Source organism: Asterias amurensis, chromosome 2 (assembly GCF_032118995.1).
Source record: "Asterias amurensis chromosome 2, ASM3211899v1".
In the NCBI taxonomy this organism is placed as follows: Eukaryota; Metazoa; Echinodermata; class Asteroidea; order Forcipulatida; family Asteriidae; genus Asterias; species Asterias amurensis.
This window is the reverse complement of record NC_092649.1, coordinates 8,587,400-8,609,193: the sequence shown is the minus strand read 5'-3', so window position 1 is coordinate 8,609,193 and position 21,794 is coordinate 8,587,400. Positions and strand designations below refer to the sequence as shown.

At 38.0% G+C, this 21,794-nt stretch overlaps 3 protein-coding genes across 6 annotated transcripts in view; 1 reads left to right on the top strand and 2 right to left on the bottom strand.

The window, feature by feature from the left end:
* Nucleotides 1–1,581, bottom strand: part of LOC139950541 (membrane-associated guanylate kinase, WW and PDZ domain-containing protein 2-like) — an 82,289-nt gene extending 80,708 nt beyond the window's left edge. For all 4 annotated transcript variants that reach the window (XM_071949282.1, XM_071949291.1, XM_071949307.1 and 1 more), the window contains exon 1: nucleotides 1,446–1,581. The gene's annotated coding sequence lies outside the window, so the exon portion shown is untranslated. The remainder of the gene's footprint in view (nucleotides 1–1,445) is intronic.
* Nucleotides 1,582–4,047: 2,466 nt separating this feature from the next.
* Nucleotides 4,048–18,816, top strand: LOC139951494 (urocanate hydratase-like). The gene is made up of 18 exons (XM_071950410.1): nucleotides 4,048–4,234; nucleotides 5,214–5,344; nucleotides 5,873–5,966; nucleotides 6,125–6,184; nucleotides 7,185–7,313; nucleotides 7,851–7,912; nucleotides 8,656–8,722; nucleotides 9,246–9,427; nucleotides 10,239–10,289; nucleotides 10,444–10,506; nucleotides 11,342–11,521; nucleotides 11,914–12,011; nucleotides 12,243–12,318; nucleotides 13,210–13,331; nucleotides 14,097–14,167; nucleotides 14,686–14,884; nucleotides 15,257–15,438; nucleotides 16,432–18,816. Exons 1-18 carry the CDS (start codon nucleotides 4,109–4,111, stop codon nucleotides 16,567–16,569), a joined length of 2,031 nt encoding a protein of 676 aa, XP_071806511.1. The 5' UTR covers nucleotides 4,048–4,108; the 3' UTR covers nucleotides 16,570–18,816.
* Nucleotides 18,817–20,058: 1,242 nt separating this feature from the next.
* Nucleotides 20,059–21,794, bottom strand: part of LOC139951485 (histidine ammonia-lyase-like) — a 32,739-nt gene continuing 31,003 nt past the window's right edge. Inside the window, exon 20 of the mRNA XM_071950396.1 lies at nucleotides 20,059–20,711. Within this exon, the coding sequence (XP_071806497.1) occupies nucleotides 20,571–20,711 (141 nt within the window). The 3' untranslated portion in view covers nucleotides 20,059–20,570. The remainder of the gene's footprint in view (nucleotides 20,712–21,794) is intronic.

The following is a 21,794-nucleotide window of genomic DNA, read 5'->3' as shown; positions in this document are numbered from 1 at the left end:
CTCATTATGGAAAAGTTTCTGTATGGCGCCACCACGTTTTCATTCAATATGAAATAATATAGTATCTAATTTATCTCAATGTCAATGAGATATCCCTTTTTCTTAAAATGAGTGAAAAAGTGGTGGCGCCATACGGAAAGTTATCCCTCATTATTAATAGTCATTAATAATTATGTGATGGTGAATGGACCAGTGAGAAGCCAGCTCTCAATCATGAATATTTATGAGGTATTAATTATACAGGATATTCTAAGAGCAACTTAAGGCTAAAAAAAAACTAACCAAAATTTATGGATGTTGTAAAAACTTTATTTCTGCTTTTTAAAGACAGTGGACACTATCGGTAATTGTCAAAGACTAGCCTTCACAGTTGGTGTACCTCAACATATGCATAAAATAACAAACCTGTGAAAATTTGAGCTCAATCGGTCATCTAACTTGCGAGGTAATAATGAAAGAAAAAAACACCCTTGTCACAAGAAGTTGTGTGCGTTTAGATGGTTGATTTCGAGACCTCAAGTTCTAAATCTGAGGTCTCAAAATCAAATTCGTGGAAAATTACTTCTTTCTCGAAAACTATGGCACTTTAGAGGGAGCCGTTTCTCACAATGTTTTATACCATCAATCTCTCCCCATTACTCGTCACCAAGAAAGGTTTTATGCTTATAATTATTTTGAGTAATTACCAATATAGTGTCCAATGCCTTTAATTAAAAGCTTCCCTTCTTAATATTTTTTATCAGTGGGAATGTGTACAACCTGAAGTCAAAGAAAAATAACAGAAAACCTTCCGCATCCTGCCACCACTTTTTCACTATTTTTTACAAAAAGGAATAGGCCTACCTCATTTTTTTGATTAATAATAATAAGACACTATTTAATTTAAATACATTTAATTTCATAACGAATAAAAAAGTGGTGGCCGGATAAGGAGACTTTTCCCTAAAGTTTTATTAGTAAAATAGCAAAATTAAATTGCAAAAATAAAGCAAAACATCTCGCTTCTTTTTTCAAAAAGAAGCGAGATGTTTTTGCTACATTGTGATAATGTTCGAGCAGCCCAGAGGATCTGCACAAAAACACTCAGTCACAGAAACAGTCTCACCACCTCACTGTAACATGACATTCACAATACTTCATGTACTTACATAAATCATAGTTGACGAATTTAACCTGATTCACGTTAACTTCTTGAAAGCCGAGTAATATATCCACAGAATCTAAACTTCTGAACTAAAGTTTGTAATCAACACACACAGCAGCACAGCAGGCTGGACACTTCGGTTGTCAGGTTTGTGTACGTCCGTACGCTTGATCATCATCATGTGAAGCTTATTAACTAAATCGTTCACACACCACACAAGAATTTCATCATTGTTGCACGGTTCCAGACCTCATACTTTCTACATGACAAGTTCGCAGTATTAACACATCTTTACACTTACCTGTCATATTACAATTTGTTCATTTCAGCTGTTTTCTAGTGAGTCATTCACAGTCAGAGTAGGGTGTTTCTCGTTTAAAAAATATTCCGTTTAAAAACACACACAGCTTAAAAAATACTGATCGATTGGCCATCGCTGGTTCCGATAATTACTCCTAATTCGCTATCAATACCACAATGGTAATTCCGGGTACCAAGGATCATGGCAGTGGTTTATGGTGGTACTCTGCGTGTAGACTATGAGTTCGAAACGACGTATCAGGTTACCAGTTTTCAAACGAGCGTGTGTGCGTTACGTGTGTGGGTGTAAAAATAAAAGGAAAGACTAAGCTAGTCTAATTAACAAGAGGCGAGGAGGGGCTTAGGCCCAAAGAAGGGGAGACAGGGGGTACAAAGGGAAAACAATCGTTTGACATGCAAGTTAATTTTAAGAAGACATGTCACCTTAAAAGTTACACGACATTGCAAGTGTTTCTTCCTCCATGTCTATTGTGGTGCAAACAAGTTGTTCATAACAATCTGAACGAAAACCTAATACCCTCGGCACCTCTTCTTCTTCTTCTTCCCGGGGAATCCCGGATCAGATTTTCCACCGGCCGCCGCCCGCCAACAGCACACAGCTATAGGCGGCCTATTGAATTCGGCAAGTGTGTTGTTGGAATTGTATATGCCAAGTTTTATTGTCTGGAGTTAGCGGCAACTTTTTGAAATAACGGGTAATTTTCCTTCGCAGGGCCGGAGGAGGGCCAAGAGAGGGTGTCCCGTATGAATCTGTCCGCCTCTTCTGTATTATTAATATTATTATTATTATTTATTCGGTCAAGAAGAGCCTTGAAGTCCCCATTTTGTAGAATAGCGTGGGTTGAAGGAGGATCAAAAGAGGGCGCTTATGGGGAACAGGCGGCCGGGGAGCAATTTTTTTTTTCCCAAACGACATTGCAATGATTTGGTAAAAGAGCACGCCAATTTTGACGGCCAAATTTTGGGAGCCAAATCACAGCGGCAGGGTAAAAAAATATTGCAATATCGTTTGGGAAAAAAATATTTGCCGGGGAACAGAATGATGTCCTGTCCTAAGTGCAGACTACATGGTGGGTTCGGGTTTTACCTTCATTATGCAGGGCTAGCTAAAACGAAAAATTAAACTGATTTAGGCTTCCATACCATTTTAATGACTTAGTTATTGGCACATGTTATTTACTGTAGGTTTCACCGGTCAGTTAAAAATCAATTCGTTTCAAAAGAACGCTCGACCGTTTATCATGAGCATTCTACAGCAGTCAATTTAATGAGTAAATCAGTTTCAGTAAACTTTTCTCAATGGCAACCAACACTGTTGGTTGCCATTGAGAAAAGTTTACTGAAACTGATTTACTCATTAAATTGACTGCTGAATGCTCATGATAAACGGTCGAGTCCAACAGCACGAGCGGATGAACCATCAGGTGTTTTATTTAGGGGGCATAACTTTTGTAAAGTGGTGTCTTGCGAATACCATATAAAAAGAATGACTGAAACGAAAATGGCAAATCTAAACGAAATGGATTACAGTAAAAGAAAAAAACCCTAGGGGGCCTATAGTTTGAAAACTTTCGAATGCGCATTACTTATAATGAAAACCAAATTGGGGAGGATTTGAGGCATTGCGTGGTGAGGTATCAATGTATAAATTTGGTTTGCGGTAACACACTGTGTATCTACTTGCCAGGTAGAGTTTGTTCTTAGAGAACTGTCTTGCTTTATTACGTTCTACTGCCGCGCGGAGGACGGGGGAAACTAAATTGTTGAAGAAACTGGCCAGGAAAACCTATAGGTCTACTTTCTACCATCGATAAATCATGAGAATTAGGGACAAATTACCTTTTTTGGCCCCCATCTCTCTCCGTACAAACGCTCAAAATGAGAGAAAAGGTGCGTTGAGTCCTGAATACCGGCGGTAGTCATATGGTTTTTGTTTTAAAAAGAATGTCGGGAGCATGTGGGGGGGGGGGGGGGGTCTGGACCCTCGGAGCCTGACACCTACCCCTTTGCTCGATGGATGGCGGCGCAAGTTTGTTGAGTTCGGCATTTTCTCCTCACGGGGGGCGCGTCTAGCTTCGTAACTATTTTTTTTGTATGTTTTTAAAATTAGGTCGTGCAAGAGGAAGTTTGCAGTTCGAACCTGCAGTCATTCAATCCGCAAACAAACCTTGGAGGGATGAGTAGGCCCGCGCCCCTTACTCAAAGTTGAACTAAGACGTGATTATGAACACAAACAGGTATGGCATGGGCGGCGGGAACGGCCCACATGGAAGGAAGCATCACAATGCCAAAGAAACGAAATGCGAGTACAAAAGACAAGTTTTAATGCTTAGTTTTGACTTTGCATAATATTAGGCCTATAGTTTTTAGGACCTCAATATTTTGTAAAACAAATGGCTGAGTATCAGCAAGGTTTGATATACTTTCAGGGACTTTTTTGCAAAAGGTCAAACTATTGTATTCCCCTCGACTTCCGGTTTCAGATTGAAAACAACTTTTGGCAAAAATAAAATTATGCTCACAATCCCACAAGCACATGGTGGCTCTAGAGCTAGAGAGGGCGCTAGTTCAAAATAACAGAACGACCGCCGAGCTTGTGTGATATAGGGGATCGAAACAACATCACTTTTTTGATCAGAAAACATGGCTTCCTTGAAAGATATTTGTGACGGGCTTCCAGTGGATCCTCTGCCTCCTCCCAAACCGAGAGATTCTAACACGGCACATGCACCAACTAGGGTGCCCAACCTTACACCGGAGGAAGAGAGGGTGAGTGGTGAATGAAAGAGATTCAGTGACATTGATTGTGTTCAATGAGAAGATTCATTCAATTCATTGCCATTGGATTGTGTTGTATTGTGTTTTACAGAAGTTATGCAACGACAACGTGGCAACCTATGGTGATTGGTGGGTTTCGGGGGCGTGATGTGGGTGTTCCCATGTTTTGTTTGTGATTGTGTACACGATCGAGGAACTCACATTTGAATGGCTTTTCATGATATGACTATATGAGCATCTCCTGAGGGATAACTTTCCGTATGGCGCCACCACTTTTTCATTCGATATGATGAAATAATCTAATAATTTACCTCTCAATGATATAGGCCTATCCCTGTTTGTAAAAAAAAAGTTAATTAGTGGTGGCGCATACGGAAAGTTATCCAGACTTCTCCTAGAACTATGAGGTTCGTTCTGCTACCGTCGCTTCCACAAACCTCATAGAGTGCCATAAACAAAATCCTGTTTGAAGCTTTTTGCACTTCATCAGTTACGTTTATAAACATGCCTATATATATAGGTTTCTCTGATCTCGCTAAAATTAGGTTCTTATGTATGTGTTTTCTGTTCTCTCATTGAGTGTTGCGTTTGTCTAGAAAATCTTCTCCCTTATTAGACCCAGTAACTGAAGCGCTGGGCTCTTTTTTTTTCTACGAAATTTGACATTATCCGTCGTACGACCGATAATGACAAGTTTTGAAAAAAAGGAGTACAGGGCCCCAGTTACTGGGTTTTCTCACTTATAAAGTCCTACATAAGTTTTTAACTGTCTTGTTTAAAATGTGTCTATTTTTTCTGGCATCTTAATCTTGAATACCTTATCTAGAGGTAGATACATGAGCTATAGACTATAAATGTTGTCACTGTAGTCTCGAGATAAAAACCCAGTGGTTTTAATAAAACCATTGCATTTGATAAAAAACATAGTGACCATCACTGTTCCCTCAACCTCTCCCTTTCGATTTTACAGCTTGCTTTGCAGAATGCTTTGCGATATTTCCCATCGGAGCTCCATGACGTCCTGGCACCAGAGTTTGCTCAAGAATTGAGACAGTATGGCCACATTTACATGTATCGCTTCCGTCCTGACATTGAAATGAGGTACTGTTTTAGGCAAGACTTTATACTCAAACCATTTTCATATGTTCAAATGTATATTAGTTTTAGAGCATTTCTCCTTAAAGATGTGAAATGTTTAAATTTTTGGGAGTTAATTGATTGGTCATGTCTGGTTTTATATAAAACATGGTTTAAATAACACAATATTATTCAGTGCAAAAAAATACGGATACTCAAGTTCAAGTGCACTTGATACATTATAAGTTTAATTTAACATCCAGAAACAAAACAAATCACACAGTTCACGAAAAAAAGGTGAAGAACTGATGACAAAAGCCGTGGATTTTCACTTTGCATTTACGTATGTATTGTGAGGCCAGACTGGCTCATCAACCATCATTAAAAAAATAGAAAAAAAAATAAAAGATTTTCCACCTCAAACAAATGTTGGGGTACTTTATTCCCTCAGTGTTGCTTATTGATACTAATGAAAGCATTCGTGCCTCAAATCATATATTGAAAGCATTGTTATTGTTTTAAAATTGACTATTGATTTGCTTTTTGTTTCAGGGCTTACCCTATCAATGAGTACCCATGTAACTCCAGACAAGCTGCCGGCATCATGCATATGATTATGAACAACCTCGACCCAAGGGTGGCTCAGGTTGGAAATTTTCCTTCAAATTGTTTTAAATAAATACATATAAAATGTTGTGAGCCCAAAAGCTTTGAGAAGTTAGGTTATGTTATAACAGGGAACACAGACAGTCATTTTCCAGAAATTTTTAATTCTGTCCAACTTTCTCCTTGTTTCTTGCTTAGTTTCCTCATGAGTTGGTAACATACGGTGGCAACGGACAAGTCTTTTCCAACTGGGCCCAGGTACTGTATCTTTACATTTCAGTGATACTAACTAATTTAGTCGGTGATAAAGAGTATTAGGCCAAATAAAAAAAAATACCAGTTGATTGTCCCCGCCCGCATCCTTTTTTGGGGCCGCATCCTTTTTCTTACTATTTACTATTTTTTGATTTTTGGAAAAAAACCTGTTGTATTTTATTTTTTTAAGTCCATTTTTTCAAAAGGACTGGCCTAGGAGCTTTTCCTGAATCTAACTTGAACCTCTCGAACACTTGTAACCGTCTGTTTCATAAAACAATATTAGTGAATGCTTACCAGCAAATCTTTTTAGTGTTATCCGACCCTGTAAGTGTTAGTGTTAACACAGGTCCTTATGCAACTAATAGGTATAAATAAGTTTGCGAATGATTCAAACTGAAGAATTGGTGGCCTGTTTGATTTGAAATACTCAGTGCCATCTTGAAAAAAAAATCATAAATAGTAAATAGTAAGGCCCTCATCCTCCTCTTTTTTGAAAAATCCGGACGATCAACTGGTATTTTTTGTTATTTGGCCTTATTTGGTTTAACCCGTACACCAAGATCTATAAAAAAAAAATTCCACATGCATATTTCCTATTGGGATTCAAAGCAACGACCTTGGCCTGGGAGCTAGAGGCAGTTCAAATTGCATAAAACAGCTTGTACTGTAACAATGCTTAATTTGCAATAAAATTATTATCATTTTGGTTTTCCCCATACACTGATGTCTGCTTTAGAAAGGGTAGGTGGGTTGGAATCACACCCTAATAACATACCTGTGATTATTTATCCAGAGGGTACTGAAATAGTCAGTCAGCCCTCGCTATTTCTCACACTCTTGAATTCTCTACCACATCAAATACAAACTACAAATACTAAAACACAGTTCAGATCTGCTTTTCAATGTGTGTACATGTAGTTTTACCTGTGTTTGTAAATCCGTTTGCATAAATGTTGTGTTATTATTACTATTATTATTATCACTTTTCATTGCGTTATAGTTTCGTCTAGTGATGCATTATCTATCTGAGATGACGGATGACCAGACTTTGGCGCTATACTCAGGACATCCAATGGGTCTGTTCCCTAGTCACATCGATGCACCTAGGGTGGTAGTCACTAATGGCATGGTATGAATAATGATACTGAGCTCGATCGTGAAAATCAAATTTTGTATTTTAGAAGTTAGCAAAAGGTGCCATGTTAACTGAACCACAGCAAAATCTAGCGGGCAGCCAAAAATGAGTAAAATTGCACCTTGTACATTTGGTCTAGTGCACATTGTCACCATTTTCCCAAACAGCAAAACTTGTAAAAAAAATCACCTCTTTGCATTTTTCGCATCAAACATTTCCCCCAAGTTTCAAGCCATAATTCGTCATATCATAGTTCCGTAATTACACTTGTTAGCACAAGAATCACCAGATCTATAGTTTTTAGTTTTCACGTACAGCCAATCTTTGCTTTGTCAAATTTTATACATAACTGTGACAAATATAAAGGCTAAATTATTCTTGGGGTTTTCACTAAGAGAACAAAATAACTGACCTAGAAGTAGATTGTACGACCTAGATTGTACATCCATTCAGACCTCAAATAAAGCTCAATTAAATACAATATTGTATGGAAAGTAAATTGTAATAATCATTGTGTTTTTATGATTACAGATGGTGCCCAATTATTCATCCCGTGAGAATTACAATCGCCTCTTTGCTTTAGGTGTTACTATGTAAGTTCTTTATATTTTAAGACTGATCTTTCTCGAGTCAAGTCCCTTTTCTAAGGCACAGTATTTTTGTTAAATGTCAGTAATGTCAATGTTGCATTACCCCTAGCGCTTTGCATCCTTTGGAAAAGGCGCTTTATAAATTTGGTTATTATTATTATTATTATTAAGTGATAACGGCAACTTAGGACATTTTTATACGCTTGCTCAGTGGTTCTTTCACTGCCTTCCACTCCTCTTGTGGGTCCCATCAGTCTGAATCCAAGACTAGAGCCTTGCATGTGGATTTAGTGTCAGTCCCTATCTGATTGTGTGTGTGTGTTTTCCCCAGCTGGGGTTTCCGTCCCACATCTAGAACTGACATTTCATCATCATCTTCTCTACTTAGGTTTCTTTAGGCCTCAGGACCACAGTCACTTTGGAGTGTCCCTTGGTTTCAATACAAGCCCCTTCCCTCCTACTCCTTTTGTCTCCCTATTCATTGTTTACCCCTTGTTTTTTCCTGTGCGCTTTCTGACTCTCTCTAATAATTAATTTCCAAAATGACTGCTTATGTTACATTTGTTCATGTTTAATGTGTTGTCAGTATATAAGCCTTCAAGAAAGACTCTGCTAGAGGGTCCAAACGTCAGGTCATGAACTATTTTTTGCATAATTTTAAGAAGAATAAAGTAGAACAACTTTAAAAACCCTTTGAAGTTGATTAAGTGACTGTTTTAAATCTGTTTTCTGTATTTACTGGTCAGGTATGGACAGATGACTGCAGGTAGCTTCTGTTACATTGGTCCTCAAGGCATCGTACATGGAACAACGGTATAAGAATGTTTACTATTTGGTTTTACTCATTATAGCGATGTGTGTACTGTAAAGCACTGTTTATATGCAGCACTTTCCTGAGTCCTGACTCATGACAGTGCTCTAGAATTGCAAAGGTGGTGGGTTGAGTCCCACCCGAGTATTGCCTTTGAGTTTTTTTTCACAGGACTCAGGACTCGGGCCAACTAGACTACCATGGTCGCCCGGTAGCTAGAGGCAGTTTGAATCCTATGTTTAAGGTCAATCAACCATTGGAGGCACAACAACCTGTACATGCTTTCTCTGTTTTCAAACATCAAGTTTTGAACTCGCAGGATGGAAACTACATTTAATTTTTTTTTATTGTAAAAAGACTGCAGCATTTCAAGCAAGAATATTTCAAGGGAAGTTTCTTAGCATGATTATGTACCATATGAAGTTATGTGTAAATCTGTGAACATTTATATTTTTTAAATCATACCAATAATATGCACATTGTAGATCTACCATCAAAATAATATATTTCTTCTACTCATGACAGATTACCGTCCTGAATGCTGGTCGCCAGCAGCTGGGTACCAGTGATCTGAGAGGTCGTGTCTTTGTGACCTCTGGCCTAGGAGGAATGAGTGGCGCTCAAGCTAAAGCTGCAGTTATCTGTGGATGCGTTGGAGTTATTGCTGAGATTAGTAAAGAGGCACTGATGAAGAGATATAAGCAAGGGTAAGGTCTTAAAGGATTTGGCTACCTTTTCAAAAATTCCATAGATTTGCATTAAACTTACAGGGTTTGAAGATAATGATAGTGGAAAGCTTCCCTTCAAATATTACTTACTGAGGTGCTGTAGTTTTTGAGAAATTAGTAAAACAATGTCATGAAAATACGTTTGTAAATGCTTAAAATAATTTTTGTCTCAGTCATGACATTGTTTTACTAATTTCCCAAAAACTACAGCACCTCAGCACGTAATATTTTCAGGGAAGCGTTCTACTATCATAATCTTCAAACTGTGTAAGTTTAGTGTAAATCTGTGGACATTGTGTTTTTTGTCCTACAAAAAGTACATACACCCTTTATAGGCACTGGACACTGTTGGTAATTACTCAAAATAATTGTTAGCATAAAGATCTACTTAGTAACGAGCAATGGAGAGCTGTTGGTAGTATAAAACATTGTGAGAAACAGCTCCCTCTGAAGTAACGTAGTGGATTGATTGATTGATTAAATGGTTGATTGATTGATGGACTGATGATTGATTTTTTTTTTACTTTTCAAAACAAAACAGTTCATTCATTTACAAAATATACAGAATTTACAAAAACATAGAAAGCTAGAAAATCAAATTAACATAATAGGAATATCTGTAACAAATATAAGGTCGGTACATGCGAAAAACAAAATTTCTGAATACATTTTTTGAATGATTGATTGATTGATTGATGATTGATTGATTGATGGATGGATGGCTTGATTGATTGATTGACGAACTTGGTAATTTGTTAGTTGACTTGAAATATCTTAATTTTTTTTAAAGCTGGTTGATGGAAGTAACAGATAATCTTGACATCTGCATTGAAAGAATCAAGTAAGTAGAGTAACATTATTTATTTATTTATATATATTTATTTATGAACACATTTTTGTTTTAGATAACTGTTAGAATTCTACGTATGATATTACACCATTAATTTGCATAATTATTAAAACTAAATTGCTCTCCAATGTTTGATTCTTGACAGACGAGCTAGAAAGGAGAAGACACCCCTCAGCCTGGGCTACAATGGAAACATAGTGGACATTTGGTAGGTATAATTGATTGCTTTAAGACATGTGCAAATTGAACCGGGATCGATCCGCATCATAACTATTGATGGTGCCTATTTTTTCAAGAATATCGGTACCCCAATCACTCATTTGTCACCCTTGTAATGTAAATAAATTTAATTAAAAATTACTATCACATCACAGAAATCCATAACAAATTTCGGTGTGTATATGTGTATAGGATTTGAGCGATGCATGGTGAGGTATCAATATATTTGGTTTGCGGTAATACCATATATTTTATTATTACATATATGAACTATTTGTACTTGTAAATGTACTTTTTTGGCATGCTTGGCCGTCAGTGCAGTGAATAAATAAATAAACCAGAATATATACCATAGCAGAGTAGAATTTTCGGAATGTGGGAGACTTCTCAGTCCTTAAAAGGACTGTCTTGCTTATTAACTACGTGGGCGGAAGGTGGAAAATCAGCCAGGGGTGGGTTTAACAAAGAGTTAAGACTAGTCTTATCTCGAGTTAGGATGACTTACTCGGTTTATCTGAGGACTTGCAATACGCTTTTAATATCTCCTAGGACTAGTCCTAACTCTTTGTGAAATCGACCCCAGGACTACGACTTAGATTTAGTGAATCGAGGGGACCTCTCTTTAACGTCACTAATGTCAATGTTTCGACTAGCTTGCTCTATAGTCATCATCAGGAGACTGAAGAGTGGGAGAAATGTGGGCCTAAGGTTATTGTAATAAACCGAGACATCGATATTTCAATATGAAATTATATAGACTCTTCCATTTAAATAAAGGGGGATTTTGATTTGATACTGGGCTATTATTCTATTTTGAAACACAGGGAGCGTGTTGCAGCAGAGTATGACAGTACAGGAGAGTTACTGGTTGATCTAGGATCGGATCAGACCTCTTGCCATAACCCCTACAATGGAGGCTACTACCCAGTCCAGCTTAGCTTCGATGATGCCAATGTCATGATGGCTGCAGATCCTGCTAGATTCAAGAACCTGGTCCAGGAAAGGTACTTTTTCTGCCCCCCCCCCCCTAAAAAAAAAAAAATAGTAATAATAAAAAAAATCCCTTTAAACTTACAATTGGAATTGTTAATCAGACATGTTAGTTCAGTAGGTCGGGATTTTCTGAAAACTTTAAATTTTCCCAACTGAGCCGTTCATTTTGTAATTTGTTAGTGACACAGCTTGCGTCGTCAGATTGCATTTATACATAGTTTTTCATATACAAAAAGAAGAGACATTTTTAGATTTTGTACGCATACACTTTTGTCAGACCTCATTAATTTTCAAGTAATAAACCACAAGCTAAACTGACTGGATGAATCTGAAATGACTATGAGTTGAACAAGGAAAGATAAGTACTGTACGAACTTAATTTTGTAACTTGTTTTTGACACAGCTTGCGTCGTCAGATTGCTGCCATCAACAAGCTGTCTGATCGAGGGTTGTATTTCTTTGACTATGGGAATGCCTTCCTGCTAGAGGCCAGTCGAGCAGGTTGGTTCAAGAGGAGTTTTTGTTTTCCTTGATTTAATTTTGTAGATGTCTTAGTTTTCTTCAGCTGCGCTACGCATCTGGAACTCTCTACCACTTAATCTTAGATCTTGTCAATTCAAATCTCTTCTCAAAACTTATCTGCTCAAAAATTAATCGGCAGTTTAAGAACTCGTCGCTACCCTTTTATTTCTTTATGAAATTATGATGATATTATTTTCTTGGTACATGTAGGTGCTGATGTGATGAAGGAAGGAGATCAAACTGGAAATCGATTCAGATATCCGTCATATGTCCAGGATATTATGGGGTAAGAGATTAGTTTAAATACGCTGGATCTGTGTTTCTTACTACCCGAGTGAAAGACGGATCTTCAAAGTTTGAATCAATCTGACTTAGTTTCCTGAGCCCAGTTTCATAGAGCTGCTAAGCACAAAAATTTACTTAGCATGAAATTTCTTCCTTGATTTAAACAGGATTACCAACCAAATTCCCATCTGTTACATATTGCTTGTTCAACTGGTGTTCAGCTGTTGTTTGCTTATCTGGAAAATCAGGTGGAAAGTTGGTTGGTTAGCAGCTCTATGAAAGTGGGCCTTGTTCATGTTTGTTGTGTTGTCATTTAGCCTACAAGAAAGACGTCTGCTAGGGTCAATATGTCAGGCCATTAAGAACAACTATTTTTTGCATTTATACCGTAGGTCCTTTGGGACGTTGGTAAGTTGTTTGCAACAGCCAATTCTGTGTTCTCAATCTGAATTGCTAAGCAAAGATGTCACAATACATACCACATGCAATGGCTTAAAGACGGTGGACACTATTGGTAATTGTCAAAGACCAGTCTTCTCACTCGGTGTATCTCAACATATACATAAAATAACAAACCTGTGAAAATTTGAGCGCAATCGGGCTTCGAAGTTGCGAGATAATAATGAAAGAAAAAACTGCCTTGTCACACGCAGTTGTGCTTTTAGATGGTTGATTTTGAAACCTCAAATTCTAAACTTGAGGTCTCGAAATCAAATTCGTGGAAAAATATTTCTTTCTCGAAAACTATGTCACTTCACAGGGAGCCGTTTCTCAAAATGTTTTATACCATCAACCTCTCTCCCCATTACTCATTACCAACTAAAGTTTTATGCTAATAATTAATTTGAGTAATTACCAATAGTGTTCACTGCCTTTGTCTTTATCTCTACAGTGATATATTTTCTCTTGGCTTTGGTCCTTTCCGATGGGTGTGTACATCGGCTGACCCAAACGACCTGGCCACAACAGATGACATTGCAACAACTGTCCTGGAGGACTTCATCAATCAAGGAGGTAGGGGAAGTCTCATTTTTGAGTTATTTAAATCGTTATTCAGAGCCCAGTTTCAGAGAGCTGCTCAAACAGAGAATTATGCTTAACACCTTTCTGCTAAGCAAAAATAAGCAGGATACCAGTCACTAATTGTACATGAGACATGGTGGTTTAGCTGCTAACCTTATTCTGGTAAGCTTAATTTTGTTGTGCTTAGCTACTTTTTCTGCTAAAGCAGCTCCATAAATTTGGGCCCAGTTGGTTACAAGACATTATTCTGTAAGCAAGTAAAGTTTTAAAGATTATATTTTATATAGCGCTGGCTGTGCCCGATTTCCATCACTGTTGAAAAAGAGAAATGAAAAATTACATCTACATCATAATGCTGTTTCCTGACTCGATTTTTTAGCCTGTTACATTTGTAAACATTTGACCAACAAAAGGTCAAATGGCGACTTGTGGTGATAGCAGTGATAAGGAAAACTATTGTGGGTATAAACTATTTTTATTTTATTTTAGAATTAAAACATCAGTAGGCACTGAGAATGTAAAAACATATCAACTCTTTCCCCGATGCAAGAGTTACAAACGTTTAAATTAATTTGTCAAGAATTTCTTGTGACTCAACTTTACAAAAAACAATATTTGTAAAATGTTTTGATTTGACTGGAACTGATTGATGACTTTATTTGAATTGTCAAGAATTAGCTTCTGGATTTAGAAGGTCTTAGATTTGTGAAAATATGAATCGGTTATAACCTGCATTTCTTGTTTTTGTTTTTCCAGTTCCCGAGACAACCAAGCAACAATACGAAGACAACATTCGCTGGATAAAGGAAGCTAATAAGCATAAGCTGGTAATATCTACTTCCTATTTACCTCAACCACTTGTCATTTGCACCCCTGCTCTCTGATAATAAGAGTTGAATGGCATTTTTTAAAATTAAAGGACATTAATTAATACCCTACAATAGAATACAAATTGTCTTTATACATCGCCATTTCATCAATACATGTATCACAGCGGTTTGTGATGATATACAGCAAAAGAAACACGGCAACAATTATACAAAATTGCAAATTAAAATCATAAACAACCAAACAATCATTGTCAGAAGAGGTGTGGTTTTAGATGCTGCTTGAAAATATGAGGTGAATCAGCAGAGTGCAGAGATTGGGGGAGACTATTCCTAAGTTAGGGGGAGACTATTCCTAAGTTAGGGGGAGACTATTCCAAAGTTTAGGGGCGACAAAGTTGAAGGTTTTTTTCAGCAGCTGATGCAAGAATTAAGGTTGTGTTTTTTAATTTATGATTGAATTTTATTTATTATTCTTATTTTGGGGAACCTTACTATCTCCTCCCTGGTACCCTTAGGTGGTTGGTTCCCAAGCACGCATCCTCTACTCCGATCAGCGAGGTCGTATGGCCATCGCAGCCGCTTTTAACCAAGCAGTCAACGATGGCAGGCTACATGGCCCGGTGAACATCAGCAGAGACCACCACGATGTCAGCGGGACAGACAGTCCGTTCAGAGAGACTTCAAATATCTACGATGGATCTGCCTTTTGTGCAGGTAAAATGTACACATTGTTTTAATTGCAACAGTGCACAAACTTTGTATCTTGATTTTGTGCGGTTTCGCACAGAAATGCTCCATCCAAAAATGTTGCACCAACTTTTTGGGTTTTTCATCTTGGCTATTTTCAGCGAGTCATTATCATTTTTAAAATTTTAAAACTCACGGGTAAGATAAGTGTTGTTTAGAAGACTGTTCCATAGTGCCGAAACACCAAGTTAAAACATTTGGCTGTTGTGTGTTTGCTGAACACTACAGCTGTGGTACACTGCAACAAATGACAACTGCAGTGTACAAAGGTTGCACATCTAATTCATATAAACCCTGTTTTTTATTTTTTTTTATTTTATTTTTTTTTTTCCTTGACAGACATGGCAGTCCAGAATGTGATCGGGGATTCATTCCGAGGTGCTACGTGGGTGGCTCTGCACAATGGGGGAGGTGTGGGATGGGGTGAGGTGGTCAACGGAGGCTTTGGTCTGATGCTGGATGGATCAGAGAGGGCTGGAGAGAGAGCTAAATCCATGCTAGCCTGGGATGTCAGTAATGGGGTAAGTGGGGTGTAGCGTTGGGGTTGGGGTGGAGGGGTGAGGTGGACAATGGAGGGTTTGGTCTGATGCTTGATGAATCAGAGAGGGCTGGAGAGAGAGCTAAATTCATGCTAGCCTGGGATGTCAGTAATGGGGTAAGTGGGGTGTAGCGTTGGGGTGGGGGCTGGAGGGGTGAGGTGGACAACGGAGGGTTTGGTCTGATGCTGGATGGATCAGAGAGGGCTGGAGAGAGAGCTAAATCCATGCTAGCCTGGGATGTCAGTAATGGGGTAAGTGGGGTGTAGCGTTGGGGTGGGGGCTGGAGGGGTGAGGTGGACAACGGAGGGTTTGGTCTGATGCTGGATGAATCAGAGAGGGCTGGAGAGAGAGCTAAGTCCATGCTAGCCTGGGATGTCAGTAATGGGGTAAGTGGGGTGTAGTGTTGGGGTGGGGGCTGGAGGGGTGAGGTGGACAATGGAGGCTTTGGTCTGATGCTGGATGGATCAGGGAGGGCTGGAGAGAGAGCTAAATCCATGCTAGCCTGGGATGTCAGTAATGGGGTAAGTGGGGTGTAGCGTTGGGGTGGGGGGTGGAGGGGTGAGGTGGTCAACGGAGGGTTTGGTCTGATGCTGGATGGATCAGAGAGGGCTGGAGAGAGAGCTAAATCCATGCTAGCCTGGGATGTCAGTAATGGGGTAAGTGGGGTGTAGTGTTGGGGTGGGGGTGGATTCTTAGAGATTTTTGTGACTTCTTTGATTCCTGTAAGATTCTTCAAGGGTTTGTTTTCGTCAACGAAAGAATACTTCCACAAGTTCCACACCTCTACTGTTTAATTCATGGGGATTTCAAGAGTCTTTCAAACTCAATAAACCCTCAAAAAGATTTTACAATCTGAAAGTTCTCCACTGGCCAAAAAGGAAACTGCTAGTTCCAATTTTCATGATTTTTGCTTTTCACTTCCTTGCAATCTCGTCCCTGATTAATACTCTACTCCTTTGTTCTTCAAATCCTAAGGTGGCCCGTCGGAGCTGGTCAGGCAACACTAAAGCCCAGGAGACCATCTGCAGAGCCATGCAGGGCAATAATAAGCTGAAGGTGACCCTGCCGCACAATGTCCAGTCTGACGTACTGGAGAGAGCCTTCAGAGACTAAACCAGGCTGACACAATCTCCTCTACATCCATCCCTCTACATTAGCGTCAAAACTAGGGCAACATTTCAGGGGGGCACAAAGGGGAGTGGGGAGGCACCATTTTCTTTGGGGCCCCTTTTGGCCAATTAAGACTGTAGTTTCCGTACACTGGACACTATTACTCAAAATAACTGTTTGCATAAAAACTGACTTGGCGATGAACAATGGAGAATTGTTGATAGTATAAAACATTGTGAGAAACGGCTCCCTCTGAAGTACAGTGTAATATAGTTTTTGAGAAAAAGGTAATCACTCAAATCATAAAAAAACTTCAGGTGTGAAGCCTTTCATTATGTGCCCCCTTCACGTTAGGCCACTAAATTACATCCACCCCTAGATTGAGGCCTCTAAAGTGCCACTTTATTTTATTTAGAGCAGAAAATGGGGGAAAACGACTGTTGCTCTTAATTTTTTGGGGATGGGGAGAGGACGTCTTTGTATTCACCACTAAGAATATTCAAATTTTTTCTTTATTTCATAGAATTTATGATTGGACCTTACTTAGGGTGGTCCGATTGGTGTGTATTGGTTATCTTTCCTTGTCTTCCACCTCTAGAACCCAGGTTCAAATCCCACTGGGGGCACCGTGTGGATTGGGTTTTCAATTTTCAGGCGGCCACTAGTCTCTTCCTTTGACCAATAGTCTCTGTGGTGATAGGTAAATGTATTTAAAGCCATTGGACACTTTCGGTAAACAGTCTTGTCCAAAGGCCCACACTTCGTGTATCACAACTAATATATAAAATAACAAACCTGTGAAAATTTAGGCTCAATCAGTCATCAGACTCTGGAGAGAATAACGGGAAAACCCACCCTTGTTTCCGCACATTTCGCCGTGTCATGACATGTGTTTAAAATAAATCCGTAATTCTCAATATCGAGAATTGATAATTGTTTTAATGTTTTCTCAAAAAGTAAAGCATTTCATGGAATAATATTTCAAGAGAAGTCTTTCACCATCACCTTCTGTAAGTTATTTGTAAATCTGTGAACTTTTTTTTCTGTTCCAAAAGTGTATAATGGCTTTAAAAGATGAAACTGTGCCGGCTTAGTATTATATAGTTTCTGAAATTCAACAGTTTGGTTTGGGACGGATGCCATTTTTTGAATCGTTCTAGCGTTGGTGATAATGACATTTTAATGGTTTGCTCAGTAGTTTTACTTTATATCCTGCACTGAAATAAGAAATCTATAAAACACAAATAGAGGTAGAGATTCTCTGGGTTTAGTTCATGGAGTGTGACTTCATTTTTTATTGACTTTTTCAAGAGTTAAAACTAACAATAATGTCTGTTTAAAAAACAATGTTATGTCAGAACGGCAAAGTCTAGCTGCATATCTCGTGGTTACTTTTTCAGATTTTCAATCAAAGCCTGTTATGTTACTTTATTGATTCTTTCTCACAAGCTGTAAATTCTTCCGATATAAAGTAACTATGGAAGGAAAGCACTGCCTTAAATTCACAGACTCTGGAGTCTTGGGTTCAAATCCCAACCAAGCAGCCTGTGGATTTTGTTCCTGCAGGCAGGATTTGGAAAACTTGAGTTTGAAATAGGGACTAATCCACCAAAGTCATTACAGAGTAGGACAAGCTGCTATGTTTTCAGCTTTCCTACAAGCAAGCACGCATGTGATTACAAATTTATCTTCAAGCAAACTTGACGCACCTTAATGCAATGTGGTGTCGAAACGGCTGAACATTTTTGATATAGATTTGAATAGCGTAATACCCAGAGTTATATAGAACAGGGTGTTATATTGGCCGTGCAAAATAGGTTTATATCACCTCTTGCATGTCTTGTTGCTAGTGAGTTGACCAAACAGGACCTTAGATTCCTATTTGCTTGAAGAAACACAGTGCTTACAAAAAACAGGGTTACGGTTTAAAATTGATTTTGTAAAAATCTCTTTGGACTTTCACAGATGTATGTTTGAGGTTCTTGTGTTTGGTGTAATTGTAGGAGATTAAAAATCTATTTTACGAGTCAATGATGAGTTGCCCGATTTTACTTATTAATCTGTTGTCAAGAAATGTTTCAAGCAAACAATAGAGGTACAGTATATAAAATAGCATCATGTTTATCTCTTAGACTTGTTTTAGAAAACTACAATCTCTCTTTCTGAAAAAAATTGTAAATGTTGAAGATACAGGGGGTAGGCGAGATCAGAGAGAAATGGGAGGGGGGTTAAAGTAAAGGTTCCTCAGAATTCACAAAAAAAACCTCTTTGCAAGTGGCCGATTACTAAGAGGAAGCATTCATGGGTCGGTGAGGGGTGTGGGATCAGAGAGAAATAGGGGGGGGGGGGTTAAAGTAAAGGTTACACAGGATCCATATAAAAACACATTTAGATTACTCAGATTTCACACAAAAATAAGTAAGTGTTGAAATATTGAAATGAATTTTTTCAAAAACACAAAAAAATCCACTACAAATCCAAACTAATCTGTAACTGTTTTACAGTTAATACTAAATTCTTAATTAAACATTTCCTTTGTTCAAAAACACGCAAAAATCCACTACAAATACAAACTTACAGTTAGTGGTGGAGCTTTACAGTTAATATCATAATTCTAAATTTAACATTTTAACAGCAAAAGCTTAAACAACAGTTCACTGAATTTTTGTGAAAAAAACATTTTTTTCTCTCTCTCAAATAAGTTGAGATTGCCCTTCCAGCACAATTTTTTATTTGGTCAACTATTGTAACAATACGAAAACATTATTATGCAATGTCAGTTTAATCATTTTGACATTTGAAATAGTTTTATTTCAACGGGTTTCCTTCCATGAATAAAAAGGTATAACAAAGCGGAAAAAAAATACAGCACAAAGAATTGTTGTTTTAAAATATCATATGTTTCAAAAACATTTTAAAAAATAAAGATTAAAAAAATCCTGGGAAACCAAGAAGACACCTTCAAGGAAGTAAAATATGCTTTGAAAAATATAGGAGTAATGTAGGAGAAGTGTTTTTTTCTCATAAAAAATATAGAGGATTACAGACTGCAAAAAAATAAAAACTACTCTATAAAACCGAGTATCGCAAGACTATGGCATTGTTGAAAGTTACAACAAACAATGCACTTATTCAATTTGGTTTTACCCATACACCGATGTGTGCTAGCACTGTATACTCAGTACTTTCCTGAGTTCTACTAAAAAAAAAAAATCACAGGCATTCGAGTGGGATTCGAATTTACAAGCTTTAACATTCTAGAGCAGATGTCTTACCAGCTAGACCACCAAGACTGCTTGGTAGCTAGAGGCAGTTTGAATCCTTCATTTTAGCAGAGGGTACCGCATTTATGAATCAATGCACTTATTTCAGATAATTTAACACCAGAACAAAAAAGGAGTGTCCTTGTTTGTTAAAAATGATCAGTGTTAAGACAAATAAACTATTTCAGTAAAAAAGAAAAAAAAATAACAATGCAAAAGTTTCAGGCAATCCCGCCTTGCTGTTTTCTAAATTGTTTGTTTCGGATGCTCTGCTGTTGTGTGTCGCGGCTGAGTGGTTAAAGAGCACCAGACTCAAGCTCTAGTGTTTCTGATCGGCAGAGTGTGGGTTTGAGTCCCTGTGGCACTTGTGTCCTTAAGCAAGATTCTTTACCATTGTTGCTTTGTCTTTCAAATGGGACATTAAAGACAGTGGACACTATTGGTAATTACTCAAAATAATTATCGGCATAAAACCTCATTTGGTAACAAGTAATGGGGAGAGGTTGATAGTATAAAACATTGTGAGAAACGGCTCCCTCTGAGGTAACGTAGTTTCCGAGAAAGAAGTAATTTTTCACGAATTTGATTTCGAGACCTCAAGTTTAGAATTTGAGGTCTCGTCATCAAGCATCTGAAAGCACACAACTTTGTGTGATAAGGGTGTTTTTTCTTTCATTATTATCTCTTAACTTTGACGATCAATTGAACTCAAACCTTCACAGGTTCACTCTCGTTTGAGCCTTAGTACTCTCGTTTGCGCTTGGGCTTGCGGGGTGTAGAGGTCCCTGATCCCAAGACACTAGCTGTTGGCGACTGGACGCTGACGTCTTTCAGATGCTCAGTATGATAGTGATCCATGTAAGGCTTCACCGCATTCCATATCTAGAAATTTAATTCAATATGATGTTTATTCCATTCTCCATTGGAGAATAGTTCAAAATGAGAATTTAGAAAAAGGTAACAAAATCAGAAGTGCGAATGAGTATACAAAATTTATGTATTGTTAAAGCAAAGAATAAATAAATAATTAGGAAATTACAATGTACAAGAGAAGAGCGAGAGCATGAAGGCCGAGTTATAGTCGGTCGCGCGATGGTCGGGCGTCGGAAATCTTGACGCGCGATCATAAAAAGGGATTTCCGTCTCGCGACCATCGCGCGACGGACTATAAACCGGTCTTGAGGCTGTCAGAGTAAGCCGAGGCTCGTAGAAAACAGCCTTTATACAAACAAACAAATTACAAACAAACAAATAAACAGCGAATCACAAAACAATTAATACAAGACACACAAGATGAACAATGACATTACAAAAAATGCTGACGACAAAATACAAAGAAATTACCAGGCTAACTGAAGACGAAAAATACACAAATACATAAAATAAATGATGCACTAATCAATTAGGGTGTCTTGGGGGAGAGGGGTTGCTTGTTACATTGGAGGAAATTGTCATAGATTTTATCTAGTTGCCAGTTCAGTATTGGAGTCAATAAACACAGGAGCAGAGAGTGGCGGTGTTTAGGGTATGGATGAGGATAATTTTATAAGCAAACGTAATTGATTGGTTATAAACTACAGAAAATTAAGTATTGTTTCAAGCTTTGCATGGTGTGCAGAAATAAGAAAAAACTATAAATAAATGCCTGTGATATTTTTTCACAGGACTCGGGAAAGTACTGAGTATACAGTGCTAACACACATCGATGTATGGTAAAAAAAAAAAAAAAAAAAAAAAATAATATTCTTTATCCCCGATGCAAATTATTATCTCTTATATCGTTGTGGTACCCGCTGCCAAAACATAGAATTTGAACTGCCTCTAGCTACCGGGCAACCTCGGTAGTCTAGTTGGTAAGACACTGCTCTAGAATTGCAAGGGTCGTGGGTTCAAATCCCACCCGGGTAAAAATTAATAGTGTTTATCCCCGATGCAAATTATCATCTCTTATATAAATAAATAGTA